General features: G+C 39.7%; 1 protein-coding gene across 2 annotated transcripts; it reads left to right on the top strand.

The window, feature by feature from the left end:
• Positions 1–1797: 1797 nt before the first annotated feature.
• On the top strand, positions 1798–13814 carry snx27b (sorting nexin 27b; the record flags this gene model as incomplete). Of its 2 annotated transcripts, none has more annotated exons than XM_083886573.1 (13): positions 1798–2129; positions 6130–6361; positions 7816–8008; positions 8188–8252; positions 8343–8447; positions 8586–8664; positions 10290–10453; positions 10540–10629; positions 12077–12226; positions 12331–12459; positions 13234–13293; positions 13567–13615; positions 13747–13814. In XM_083886573.1, 13 exons carry the CDS (start codon positions 1798–1800, stop codon positions 13812–13814), a joined length of 1716 nt encoding a protein of 571 aa, XP_083742699.1. The 2 variants fall into 2 exon arrangements, with proteins under 2 accessions (XP_083742699.1, XP_083742700.1); XM_083886574.1 differs by having other exon boundaries at positions 13567–13629; positions 13747–13791.
• Between the last annotated feature and the right edge of the window lie 1531 nt (positions 13815–15345).

The following is a 15345-nucleotide window of genomic DNA, read 5'->3' as shown; positions in this document are numbered from 1 at the left end:
CGCGCCCAACATGTGCGTCACTGAAAAGTCCCTCTGATAAACACTGAAAACATTTCAGTTCCTCCTTTACTTGTTAGGCTGTTGTTTGGTCCGTTGTCTGTTGCTCGTTTGGTCAGCGGTGACCCTTTTTTTTTTAAATATTTTGTTGGTGGTTTGGTTTCCATGGTAACGAGGCAAACTTGTGAGAGGGGCAGCAACGGGACTGGCCCTGTAGTGATTTGGCACGTGACCAGAATGTTTTTGTTTACGGAAGTGTAATTATAAACCAGACACTATTCAATCTCTCCACAATTATCTCGTTATCACGAGAAAACAAGCCTTGTTAACACATGAATTTATAGGACGAAATAAAATATATTTTTCTCTTAGTCTGGCCCTAATACTCCGTCGTAAAACTGCTCTTTCTTGTAAGAGTTCTCATAAAATTATTAATTTGTTCTCGCAATATTATGACTTTTTTCTCGTAATATTATGATTTTTTTTCTAGTAATATTATGACTTTTTCCTCGCAATATTATTACTTTTTCTCATAATATTATTACTTTTTTCTCGTAATACTATGACTTAATTCGTGTAATATTATGACTTTTTTTCTCGTAATATTATGACTTTTTTTTCGTCATATTATGACTTTTTTTCTCGTAACATTATGACTTTTTTCTGGTAATATTATGTCTTTATTCTCGCAAAATTATGACTTTTTTTCTCATAATATAATGACTTTTTTCTCGTAACATTATGACTTTTTTCTCGTAACATTATGACTTTATTCTCGTAATATTGTGACTTAATTCTCGCAATATTATGACTTTTTTCTCGTAATATTATGACTTTATTCTCGTAATATTATGATTTTATTCTCGCAATATTAAGACTTTTTTCTCGTAATATTAAGACTTTATTCTCGTAATATTAAGACTTTATTCTTGTAATATTATGACTTTTTTCTCGTAATATTATGACTTTTTCTCATAATATTATGACTTTTTCGTAATTTCCAAAAGGTATAAATTATTTTTTTCTCTTAATCTGGCCCTAATACTCAGTCGTAAATGTATCTCTTTGTCGTGTATCATATCATTATTCTTATTTTAGTTACTCCAAAAACACTTGAAGAGCACTAGATGTCCCAAATGTGACATTTACAAAATAAGTGTGTGCTGTGTACACTGTGTGCACATGATTTCCACCACTTCTTCAGTGTCTCCATCTCTGCTCAGCCTCTGTTCATCTTCTGCATGTCGTTCCATCATTTGCAGGACATCTTCAGCAGGGCTACTTTTAAACACAATCACATCCATCATAAAACAGACCATAATATGCTGAGACCTTAATTTTGTCCAGTCAGAGTTGCACAGCAGCCCCTTATATAAAATACTTAGCCCTATATTTTTTTTGGTCACCAAGCTCACTATCTTGTTTCAATTCAAAAGATGTGATAGAACAAATATTAATTAATTATTTATATATTTATTAATGAATGTATCTCTGTACTTATTTATCTATTGGTAGATTTGTCATTTTTCTCCCTCCAGAAACTCCCCCCTTCTCAGTCACTTCATCCTGTTCCGGGCCTGATTCCATTACTGTACTACAAACGAGTGCACCTATCCTCAGTCAAGGCTCTGAAGTAACCCACATCGAACGTATCCTAGGGCGGTCTCGCCTATCGTCGTTTTCTGTCGGCTTTTTCCGGCGCATCTCGGTCGGTGAGCTAGCCAAGTTGATTAGCCTGCTACCCTCGGCTAATGTTTGTAGGATTTTTATTAATGTTAGCTGACTGGATAGTGTCGAAAAATGGCGGACGACGAGGGACAAGGGGTTTGTTCAGCGGTCCCTCCGTTGCCTCACCCTTCCTCTCGAAACGGCTCCGGTGGCGGTAGCGTTACGCCGGGCACCGACGGCAGCTGCCAGTCCGGAACCACCGTTACCTCGGGCCCTCGGCTCGTTCGGATAGTGAAGTCCGACTCGGGCTACGGCTTCAATGTCCGGGGACAAGTGAGTGAAGGAGGGCAGCTGAGGAGCATTCACGGGGAACTGTACGCTCCACTTCAGCATGTCAGTGCGGTTCTACCGGGAGGTGCAGCGGACAGAGCCGGCATTTCGAAGGGGGACAGGATTCTCGAAGTGTAAGTGGCGACTTACTCAGCTTCAGCAAGAAGCGTTTGAGCAGTGGGTGAATGACCATTTTACCTCAGAATGACTGTTTGTGAAAAACATTGCAAAGACCTGTGAGCGTCACTTCTTAGCCCCCCCAAGTGTGTGTGTGTGTGTGTGTGTGTGTGTGTGTGTGTGTGTGTGTGTGTTGCAGTGACTCACACAGGACCTCCTCCTGCAGAGCATCCTGATGAAAGGACTGTCTGTGTGTGTGTGACTGAGGAAAAAAAAAAAAAAAACCCTCCAGTGATCATTAGATATTCCCATCACACTGAAAACCTATTCCTCTCATCCACAAATATTCTTAAATCATCACTGCATCCAGTGTGATAGCTTGCTTTTACCTTCATTTATCCCAAAAGTCTAATTATTGTCATCACTATCCTTACAGTTGTCCACATGTTGCTCATTCCTGAGACTCTGGTAAACAGTAATATGTCAGTGGTATGCATTAACTGTTGAGGTCAATGCAGCATCCTTACTTACAAGAAAAGCTGCTCAAACCTGTGTGTGTGTGTGTGTGTGTGGGAGAGAGTGAGAGATTCTCACTTGCAGCTTAAAATGCATGGAGATGGTTTGCTGATGTTGCTATGGAGAGCATCACACAGCCTTACAGCCCAGGATCAGGTCTGGCGCTTCACTGTGTTTCTGTGTGTGGAATAAGGAGATGCAGAAAAGAAAAAGGATGTCTTCAATTCAATTCTGATTGGCCCCCACTCTGAAGAATTCTCTCAGTTTCATTGGCTGGTGTTTGCACACTGCTTTGTTAATATATGGTCTGCAGTAACCTGGCAGTTTGTTGACCCCATTATTTTTTTGTGAGCCTGTGGATGTATACAGTCTATGTGGATGTTTGTGTGCTGTGTACAAATGCTCTTTTATTTGATCTCTGTATGGGCTATTTTGTCCAAAGTGTATGCAGTGTACACTCCAACTAGTACCTTTCATTTGGGATGGTGTCATTTACTGTGTAATCAGATAAGAGAGTGTAGGGTAAGCACATCCTGAAAACTTAAACAGATGCTGGAAAAAAATCAAACATAGGCCAGAATCTCCATTATCATCTCTTTTTTATTATTATTCCTAGCACGATTTACTGTCTCTCATGCCAACATGGAACGATGAAAATGGAGAAATGACTTTACTTTTAAAATTCTCTGCCTTCCTGTCAAAGGACAGTATGTACACAGTAACTAAGTACAAACACTCGCAGTGAAGTGCTTGTGTGTGTACTGCAGTGGTATACACAGCCTCTTCTATTCTCAAAGTAATCAATACCTCTTTGCACATTTACACACAACTCCTACTTCCTTTGATGCAGAAAAATCCAGTGAGTGGTAGACAACCTTTTTCCGGGCCTAATGCCTCATGATGAATTAATAATGTATAATGTTACACGCGTCTCTGTTAAAGTCGTGTATTATATATTATTTTGACAGGTTTGATTGAGTGCCTTTGTGCATTTATGTAAGTAAATGTGCTTTTATTAAAATGCACCATGGAAATCGGTTAACTCCTAGGCGGCGAAAGTACTGAATCATTACCGCGAATGACTTTAAAAGATGGGAAATGTCTCTTTAAAGCTGTTTATGATGCTCAGCTAGTGCTGATACTGCAAGAAGTGCAAAGTCCACTATATCAAGTGTCAATAATGCAACCATAAAGAGAGAAGTGAGAGGCTTACTCTGTGATTTTCTGTTATAGAAGATACAGAATATGCTGACTGTTTCAACTCCTACACCTGCAAGGTAGTTTTATTTGTGCTACATGTCTCTCCCTATTAGTCATTGTGTATTTGTATTATCATCATCGTCATCGTCTCTCCTCCTCCTCCTCCTCACCAATGCAAATTTTAGCTTTGCTGTGTGGGCCCTGGCTCAGAATTCCTCCACTGTCTCAATATCCATGTGCATCATTGTGTTATTAGGTATTACAGAGCTGTGTCCACTGGGCTTTAAATCTGTGTCACCGTGCCAACATAAGCCATTCCATGACATAATGTCTGACATAACAGATCAGCTGTGTGGCAGTCTCTCGTTCTATCTGAAGCATTACTTATCCTACTTTAACAAAAAAAAAAACTCTCATAGTTACATCCAGCAGTGCTTTCACGTTTATTAACGTGATGTCTCTTTTTGCAGCATGCTTTAAAATATGTCAAAATCCAACATAACCTCGGCAGTCATGTTGCATTTTTGACGATTGCAAGAAGCATAATGGAGGGGTAATGTGGAAGAATTCGCTCGGTGAGGACAATCTGAAAATAAGAACACACTACATCAGGTGGTGACTCTGCTGATTGCAAAAATAACTTCATTTATTTGAAAAAAACATCTCAATCACTAGTTTCAGGTCTTTTTCAATTGCACATTATCTTGAATTTGTGTGTGATGTTCCCATTTAGAGGAAAATATATGATGAAATAATATGGCACATATACATTGCCACATTTCTAGTTTTGCATTGTAAGCGTAACCGAACGAGCAAAACAGATGCTTGTAGGAGCTATTTATTTGTTTGGTGTTTAAATATTGCTTTGTAGTCATTTAAATCCATTCTTTTTTACTAGAATTACATTTTTAGTAACACCCCCATGTGGAGGATAAAGCGGGAGATGAATGTATTTAGTAGTATTCTCTCCAGCTACATTTTTGTTATTTAGATTGCCAGTTTTGTTTAACACAGTTAGTTTTTTAAATATTTTTGTTATTTAACATGATTGCTTTGGGCATTGTGTGTGCTTGTTATTTATATCAGATGACTGGTAAGGGACCAGAATGCACCTGCGTGGACCTATGGCTTTTTACCAGAGCAAAAAAAGGCATACAAGGATTCCTTTGTTATTCCGTTTGTTTGCTTGCCACACAAAATGGATAACCTGGATTTAACATTATGTTTCTTTTGTCTGCATAAGATTCATCCCCATGGTGAAATAGTGGTCTTTTGATCAAGTTTGACTTTTTTCGACAGACGGCCACTACAATGCTGTTTTTTTAAAGACCAAATTATCACATAGCCAGACCATGTCCTTAAAATCACCCTGGTCTCACAGATTCCCCGTCAGAAGACCTTTGGTTTATTATAGTATTAGCACTGATGAACATGAGTAACACAAGTGGACTCTTTGGTGACCATGTTTTCAGGCCTGAAAGAGATGATTGTGCTCTGATGATGATAAACCACATCCATACTGCAGAGGTGTACTGCATATATAGATCAAATGCAAATTTATTTGGACTCAAACAGGGGAAGGACTGCTTTTGAAAACAATGCAACAAGTATTAATTTTGAAAAATGAATATTTTAAGTAATACTTCAAAGCAGACATATTATGCAAAATCAAACTTTTAATAATTTTAAACTTATATTTTGGACTCTGGAAGCCCTATGAGTAGGCAAAGTGTGGAAAAAGATGGCTCACTCTTTGTTTTTGTGGTCCACCTCAGTCTAAGTACGGGAGATAAAACATGCAATGTGACTTCACAATGTGCAAATTCCTGGAATTGTTGTCTCGCAGAGATTCGCTTTGTCCCTAAAAAAACGAGAGTGCAGGCCATACAATAGTATCCGGAAGAGCGGAAGTCTGCGAAGTGTTCTATTCTTGGCTGCACAGTGCAGCACAGAGTTCTACACAAACTTCCAGCCTCAGTGGATATATTTTATATATGACGGCAATGTGCTGGCTGGAGTCGGCAAATGATGGCTTTTCCAAATGCTAACTGCTGGTAGCTGCCGGAGCCTCAGACGCTGACGTAGTTTCCTGTGTCTCATTTGCATTTAAAGAGACAGCCACTCAAAGCGAGCGTTCTGAACAGGGCTGTTTTGTCAGGGTGATTGAACTGCTGTGGTGCTTTATCCTTAAGGTATTTTGACCAAAGCATTTCACAGACATGTTCATTAGGACACCAGGGAACTAGGTTAACCATTTTAATAATACCACTTTAATATTTGCATGTTTTCTTTATCCAACAGCAATGGAGTGAATGTAGAGGGAGCGACACATAAGCAGGTGGTGGACCTGATCCGGGCTGGAGAGAGGGAGCTTGTGTTAGCCGTGCTCCCCGTCCCGCCACAGGAAGCTGATTGCTTGGATCCCGGAGACGACGGTTCAGCTCAGTCCTGTTATGATTACTCCGACAAGCAGGCTGTCCCCATCTCTGTGCCCAGCTTCAAGCACACTGAGCTTAACCAGGAAAAGTTTGTGGTGAGTGCACATGTGGATGAATGCATAGATGGCTAATTCAAGGGGAAGGCGTTGGGTAGTGATTTAAAAATGTTCTTTATGGTATGAAATGGATATTTCTACTTCAATGCCAATTCCCAGAAGATACACATTTTTAAAAAAATCAATTTTAGCAAAAAAAATGTCATTCCACACTATGGTCAAATTCTTCTCTTTTGGCTCACCTGCTTTTTTTTCTTGCAGTCTCATATTCCATGCTCTCTAGATCTTCTCAAAATACTTTCATTCATTAAACTCCAGCCTGCAGGTGTTGTCTTTCTTTCCCTGTCTTTCTTTTCCACTTTGGGGAATGAGCTCCTTCTCTGGTCGTAACTTCCCTGATGCCTCGAGACAGCCAATCATTAACACTGTTAGATCTCAGTCAAATATACTCACAAAGGGATGTTTGGCTCTTGGATTCAATTTCAGAATGCCCCTAAAATGCACTATAACCTTTACAGGTGAACTTAAGTGAACCTTCTCTAAACTTTTGAATGCACGTCCAATTGTTCAGCGTTTCAGTACTTATTGAATAGCATTTTGCTGTTAACCGCAAAAATCATGACAACTGTCTGATGGAGTGGTTCAATTGTTATTGAGATATTGAGATTTTTTTGTTGTGGTATTGCCACCACTGTTGTTAGCTCCTGTTTGAGATAAAGAAATTACCATTGCATCCTTCTACTTAAATGCCCTGCTTTCATGGTAGAATATCACAGTAGCATGAACTTTTCATAGGGATATTCTTGTTGAATATCCTTGTTATATCCTTTATTTAATCCGGTGACCAGCCTCATCAAGAAGGCAGCACAACAGTCATATACAACTATCATACACATCAAATGAATTAAACACAGTATCCAACCAATAAAATACACAATCAAGAACAGTTATGATACAGGTAGAGTTTTGAAAATGATCTTGGAAAAAGGATTAGACGCAGAATCAACTCGGCATCGACTTAAACTTCCCCACAGAGATCAGTGCTGACAGTTTCTTTCTCTCTGGGACCATCGTCTTTAGAACAGAGTGAGAGCAAAGGCCGTATTGATTTTGGCTTGTACACATGTAGGTAGACAGATAAGGACGACATGCTGTATGCCAATTGGCTCTCTGATGCCTTTGGTACCAAAATTCCTTGTTGAATAACAACACATATTTGATATTAGCTGATACAGAGGTAGTTTGATACCTAATTGATGCTGCTACAGTTTGATAAACAGCCCTATTCAAGTCTAAAAATGTATTTGGAAGTATAACTGGATGACGTTGTGGGTGTAAGGAAGGATGTCATGTAAACCAACAAGTGAATTCACTCATTCAATGAATGTTCCAACTAAGCATAACTAAGACATTTTTAGTGACTGTATTTGTACTGTCCTGTTTTATAGTATTCATTTTCATCTTTGTCTCAACCTGAACTCTTCTTCTTCCAGGTATACAATGTGTACATGGCAGGCAGACAGCTCTGCTCCAAGCGTTATCGGGAGTTTGTGATCCTGCACCAAAACCTTAAGCGGGAGTTTTCCATCTTTGCATTCCCTAAGCTGCCTGGGAAATGGCCTTTTTCCCTGTCGGAGCAGCAGCTGGATGCACGACGCAGAGGCCTGGAAGAATATTTGGAGAAAGGTGAGAAATGTTTTCAAGAGTGTTGTGTTGTCAGCTAGAAGTAATGGGGGCAGAATGATGTGGGGGAAATTATCTCGCACATGCACACAGATAAACAGTATATCTCAGCATTTCAACTCTGTTGATCAATATGCAAACAACGTCTTCACATACTGTAAATGTCTGCATTTTATCTGCAGTGTGCTCCGTACGGGTAATCGGAGAAAGTGATATCATGCAGGAGTTCCTGTCTGAATCAGATGAGGTACAAAATTATAAAGAAATCTGTTGTTTGTTTTTGTACTTCTCTGTCTCTGACTCACCGTACGTTCAATCTTTGTTTCTCGTGAGCCAGAACTATAACGGCGTGTCAGATGTGGAGTTGAGAATAGCCATGCCTGATAAAACCACGCTCACTGTCAGAGTTCGCAAGAATTCTACGACAGACCAGGTCTACCAGGTAAACACACCCACACACACACACGTAAGCCTGTTTACAAGAAACTGAGGCCTCATTATTGTCTCCTTGCATACACTTTTCTCTGTCTCTGTTTCACCCTCTTTCCTTTCTTTGTCTCTATCTCTCTCTGTCTTTCAGGCTGTGGTAATGAAGTTAGGCATGGACAGTGTAACAGCCAGCTACTTTGCTCTCTTTGAGGTCATCAACCACACTTTCGGTGAGTGAGAGTGAACATAAAAGTGAAGCATAGGATTGTGTCCGCACTTTTCTCCAAAATTAATGTTTCAGTTTTAATGGAGTGTTCTGAGTCCTCTGTGGAACATTCATCCTTTTTGTAGATGACTTTACATGCACCACTTGCACAGGTCCTCAGTTTTCAAGGCCTTGTGGTACAAGAATTGTTCAAAGGACAAGAGGCATATTAATTCAACTAGTAGTATCAATCCTCAACCCACACAGAACAACTGAATTTGTTCTACATGAACTATGTGGACTGCCTGTTACCGCATAAACACAGTAGCAGTGAAAACAAGGAGGAATATGAGTTTCGCAAGAGGTCAACCTATTTGTTTCTGTCTGACAACTCAAAGATTAATGGTTTTTTTTCATTCCTCAAAGATATATATCGTATAAAGGTACACATATTTGAATTTCTACCATTCTCCAAAGTCTCTCTCTCTCATCTCTACTGTATGTTGTTAAACCGGAGCAGCAGCCAGAATTGTTCTTAGGCCAAAAGCAAGATGACAAATGGCTTCCTTTCCCTTTGTGTTTTCACACTGGTTCCCTCTCAAATACAGGGTTGATTTAAATATATTATATGTAACATTTCTGCACTAAAATATCTAAAAACAAAATGTTTTATACATATGTATATGTGTGTGTATATATATACATACATACATATATTTGAGTAGTGAATTTTCATTCGCCAAACACATTAAAAACACTCTTTAAATCTATGGAAACGGACCGTTTAAAATGTACAGTGTACTCACTGTGAGCATTACGTCTGTAAAGTACATGTAAAGTAAATGGACAAGGATATTTGTACACTACAATACGACAGCTATACCTTTTTTGCGGCAACCCCCTTATAAAAGATCAAGGTGAGGAAGTAAATACTTATTATTACTTTTTAAATCGTGTATTGTCTATAAACTCTAAGTTTCCCTCATTCGCCACCGCAAGGAGAAATGAAGTAGCGATGCCCAGCAAGTGAATCTTTCAGGGACTGCTTACTTTAGAGCGCCTTAATTTGTTTATCAAATTATGAATAATTGCCATGGTGTATCGATTATCATATTGGATGTCTCCAGGTCGATATTCTGTCCCAGCCCTGCTAATGAATCATAACTACTCACTTCCGTTTGCTGAGCGTTCGGCTATTAACAATTCTCAAAATGACACACTGCTGCACAACATCATCAAACGAGATCTTTAGTTTTTGTTCTGACCCAGGTAACCCCTACTGGCAGAAGTTACATACTGTGCATTTAAAAATACGTTTCCTTTCATAAATTGCATATATCACCAACCATACAAGTCATAAGAGGTAGATTTGGTCGTCCTCAAACAATGAAGATAGGTGGTTTTAAATTGTCCTTGGTAAAGACACTGTACCTTTTTAATTGCAATGTGTCAAATGTGATACATGTGTGAATGGGTGAGTGGCAAATCCGTTTGCGTGTTTGTTCGAGACTTGAGAAGTGTCATATAAATAAATATTCTTGACGTACGAACATGCAAAAAGAATCATCAGAAATTATCAGATTCTTCTTCATTGTTTTACTGGTAATTTTCCATGCTATTCTCTCCCTTTTTTTAATTTTTCTTCTTCAGTGCGTAAGCTCGCCCCCAATGAGTTCCCCCACAAACTCTATGTACAGAACTATACCTCAGCCATCCCAGGAACCTGCCTCACCCTACGTAAGTGGCTCTTCACCACAGAAGAAGAGATTCTGCTCAGTGATAACCAGCTTGCTGTCAACTATTTCTTCCACCAGGTGTGTGTGCATCTTATCCCTGCGGTACGTGTATGTTTGGAGCTATTATTAGTACAACATAAGCAGATCTGATTCTATCTTTGCAGGCGGTGGATGATGCAAAGAAAGGTTTCATCAAAGCAGAGCAGCAGTCCTACCAGCTGCAAAAGCTCGCAGAGCAGAAGAAGATGTCTATGGTCAGTTGTTTGTCTGTCTAACACACAGAGAGACTGATGTTTGTTGTTAGTTGTTCACTGTGTGTAAAATTTTTAGCAACATTTAGTTGTGAAGTTGTATATTGCAGCTGAATATACTATGTGTTGGAAAATCTATGTAGCCTTCAGTTAGCATCAAAACTCACTGTCCATTGTGGGTGTTATAACAGGGTGTCCGCGGGGTCTTAAAAGTATTAAAAGTTGATAAATCAATTTTGGGAAAATTAAGGCCCTTAAAAAGTATTAAAAAGTCTTAGTCATGATTTCCTGAGGTATTACATTTTGTACATAGATTTTGATTCAAAAAGTATGCATCTTGCGACAGCGAACGCGCTCCTCCTGGCGCGAAATAATATCTGAAATAACAATCAAAAATAAACTCCAAAATCATAAATAAGTCAGTGAAAGTGTTACTTTACTTTGTTTATTTTAAAGGGGACATATTATGCTAAATCAACTTTTTAATCATTTAAATCCTTATATTTGGGACTCTGGAGGCCCTTTCAGTCGGCAAAGTGGGAAAAAAGATGACTCACTCATGTTCTTGTGGTCCTCCTCAGTCTAAGTACAAGAGATAAAATACGCGATGTTGACTTTTCGCGCTCATTGCTACGTCACAATGTGCTAAATTCCTGGAATTGTTGTCTCGCAGAGCTCCGCTCTGTCCGTAAAACACGCGAGAGTGCTGGCGAGAGCAACGGTATCAGAAAATCTGAAGTCCCCAAAGTCCACGAAAAGTCCTACACAAACTTCCAGCCTCAGGGGATTTATCTGTCCAGTGGATACATGTTATATATATATGACGGCAATGTGCCTGCTAGATCCTGCAAATGATCACTTTTCCAAATGCTAACTGCTGTTAGCTCCCACTAGCCTCTGTGGCTGATGTCATTTCCTGTCCCTTAAGTTTCGTTTTTCTTTTTTCTTTTTTAAAAAAAAAAAGATATACTACTAAATCGAGCGTTCTAAACAGGGCTGTTATGGCAGGGTGATTGAACTGATGTGGTGCTTCATCCTTATTTTGACCAAAGCATGTCACAGAAATGTTCAATAGGACACCAGGGAACGAGTATAACTTGGAGAAATAGGGTATAATATGACCCCTTTAATAAATTAAATAATACAACATTTTTGAGAACATCTTGAAAAAGTCTTAAAAGGTATTAAAATTAACTTCAGAATTCCTGCATATACCCAGTGGCCCATTATGACGGCCTCTTGTAAAGCTGACCTGGCTCCTGATATAAAAAACTTATTCAGGACTAATGCTGTTCACTTTGCTTTATGGCTATAAAGATTTGTTACCTGTTCCAAGCGAGTCCTAACCTGAACCTCAGTCAGCTGCAGAATTACATCTTGTAACATGTGATGAAAACAACATCTTGCATCATGTCTCCTCTCCCCTGTCCTCTGCTTCTTTCTCTCTCAGTATCTGAGTTTACTGAGGGATTGCGAGGGCTACAACGAGATCATATTCCCTCACTGTTCCTGTGACTCCCGACGTAAAGGCCACGTCATCACGGCCATTAGCATTCACAACTTCAAGCTGCACGCCTGCACAGAGGAAGGGACACTCGAGGCAAGGGCAACTGTTTGTTAGCGGGCATCGGCTCGTATATATGCAGTTTAGTTTGCATGTGTAACAACAGGGATGTTGTCACGAAGCCTCGCTGTTTGTTGCAGAACCAAGTGATTGCTTTTGACTGGGGGGAAATGCAGAGGTGGGACACAGATGAAGAGGGCATGGCCTTCTGTTTCGAATATGCACGGGGAGAGAAGAAGCCACGCTGGGTCAAGATATTTACACCTTATGTGAGTATCGCACAAACACTGCACATGACACGTCTATTCTAGTAAAAACAAAAAAAAGATAATACAGCCATAAAATCACTTTTTAAAAAAGGGGCTTTAAAAAACAGAGGCTGTCTATCTGTTCTAAGGGAAGTGTCAATATTAAAATAAGAAGATTGACTTTTATTTATTCCTCAGCAAGGAAATTCACATTGACACAGCAGCACATTATAAAAATACAATATACAAACATAAAGAATAAACATATAATGGTGACAGTATATGAATTTTTTTTTTTTATCCTCTTCCTCATCTCTCCACCAAAACTGAAACAATAATAATAATAATAATAATAATGATGATGCATTTGTAAGCACCTTTCAAACACTCAAGGACACTTAAATTAGATAAAGAGTAGGCTATTTTGAGCAGTTTTGAGTCTGGATTTGAAGAGGGGAAAAGAGTCAGAGTTGCGGATGTCTGGTGGGAGTGAGTTCCAGAGATGGTGCTGAGGTGGATGGAGGAGGAGGAGGATCTGAGGGAGCGGGAGGAGGCGGCGAGGTTGTGGACGTCCTTGAAAGAGCGTACGGGAGGATTTTGAATTGAATTCTGAAATTAACCAGGGAATCAGTGGAGTTGTTGTAGGATAGGGGGTGGTGTGGTGAAATGAGGGCATTCTGGTGAGGATGTGGGCAGCTGAATTCTGGACCTGAATGAAAGTTGAAGCATTTTCTTCAATTTCTAAGTTGTTGTTTGTTTGTCTGTTTTCATTTGCTGTGAACTACCCGCGTGCAGTTCAACTACATGCACGAATGCTTCGAGAGAGTCTTCTGTGAGCTGAAGTGGAGGAAGGAGGTATGAACACGTTGTTGTTGTTTACTGAACAACCTTCATTAAAACACGTCGCCTTCTAAGAATTTACATTGCATACCATTACACAACACAGCATTTCCAACTACAGTGTTCCTGTTTTTGCCATTATTATTATTATTGCTGTTGTTGTTATAGGTAGTAGTATCATAATTATATTGTCTTCAGCTTTTTTTATGTAAAATTTCCCCCTTCTCGCATTTTCATCAGCTGATTCTAATGTGCATGTGTAATGTGTGTGTGTGTGTGTGTGTATAGGTGGAAGAAGAGGCAACAGACAAGGACAATAAGAACTGCAGTAAAGATGGTATGTGTGGCAAGGTAAGGCTTTGCCTGCCTCTGTCCCGTGTTTGACCCCAGCAGTAACCTGGCTAAATGCCTCCGTCTTCTGACAACTGTGTGTGTCTCAGTGTCTGTTCTCCTGTTCAATCTCTGCAGAATATATTCCAGCTGCTGAGACACAGAAGGGATGGAGGCACCTAGGAAGGGAGATTGTCACCTCTTAATCACACACTGTTGTCATCAACTCCGCTAATTTTGTTTGGTTTTTGTGTGCAGCAACACTCGGCTATTTACAATAAGGTCTTCGTTTACATCAACGAGCGACAACAAACCTGAGGAACTTTACCCTGATCCATGAAGAAACTTCAAATGAACAAATCACATAAACTGAAGCATCAAAAGCACCACACGTGAAGCGGGAACTCTTGAATCGTTCGTAATCTTGCATTAAAGCAGAGCCTTGTCAGAAAGAAATGAGGCCACCGGAGACTCTACATCACAGAATTTAACTGTACAAGCTTTTTTCCTCATTGAAAGGGACTTGAAGTGGAATGGAAAATATCGACTGTCATAACAGGACAAGAACGCTGGAGTAAATAGGAGTAGTTGACCTAACAAGGGAAAGTGAAACCTTTTAGGGCTCACACGGGTTATTACCGATCGTCAATGATCAGCAATACTGGTGGTTTACCACAGGGAGGCATTTAGCATTTAGTGTCCTCTTCAGTAATGCATGCAGAGGGCCCAAGAAAGCAAAGGTCAACGAGAGCGAGGCTCTGGAAATGTGAGTCACAACGTGAATCACACCATGCTCATTTTAACCTCCTTAACACCAAATCAGCATTAACGAAAGAAACGAATCAACATCGTAATCGGAGAGGCAGGAGAGAACGTAGACGCGTACGTGTCGGGAGATCGATGTCGTCGTTTGGACACCAACGGGAGTTGTGTTGAACTTTGGAGTAATATTGCACTTTATCAAACAGTATTTGTAGGAAAATGAAACCTAAGAAGCAGGTTGCGGGTATAATACTGGAATAAGGCAGGTCTTATTTAGTTTCCAGTCATTTTTGACTGACTACAGTATGATAAAGCACTGTATTATTGAGATGATGTGTGCGGAGCCATGCATCAAACTTTTTTTTTTTTTTATGTTAAATGTTTTATGTGAAAAATGATCATGTTATCTTATCTATCCATGCAAATATTTTAAAAGGCTGTGGAGTTTTGAGCAGCGTCGGACACCGCGCTGTGTATTGCTGAGACAGAACAGCAGGGGTCCTTCTCGCTCTGCCCCTGCCAGTGGTTCATTTGTTCCTGAGCGCTGCCTCAGGATTTCTAATAGGCCTGTAATTCAAATGTCCTTTTTTTGCACAGCTCTATGTGTCTCTGTAGCTCCTATGTTCCTTGAACCCCGACCCCCCCTCACGCACTCCAGATTCTGGTTATAGTTGTAATAAACGCGACCTTAAATAAGGCCTTAATGTTAGTAATGAAAAAAATGATAATGTAATAAGGTTTTCTGATGATGCAATATAGACATGAGTCATAAATTTGACACTCTTGCACATGCTGACGTTTTTAAATCTTGCTGATATTTCATGTTAACTTGATAAGCGTGTGTCGGGGCTGAAGTCATAGTGTAAAGTATTAGTCGGTAAGGATGTTAATGAACTTGATGTCATAACATGGTTAATTTATGCAAAGTCACACAAAGACCTTAGTTCCACTATTGCACCATACGTGAGGCTAAAC

This window comes from Microchirus variegatus (genome assembly GCF_963457635.1).
Source record: "Microchirus variegatus genome assembly, chromosome: 1".
Classification (NCBI taxonomy): Eukaryota; Metazoa; Chordata; class Actinopteri; order Pleuronectiformes; family Soleidae; genus Microchirus; species Microchirus variegatus.
This window is presented reverse-complemented; position numbering and strand designations above follow the sequence as displayed.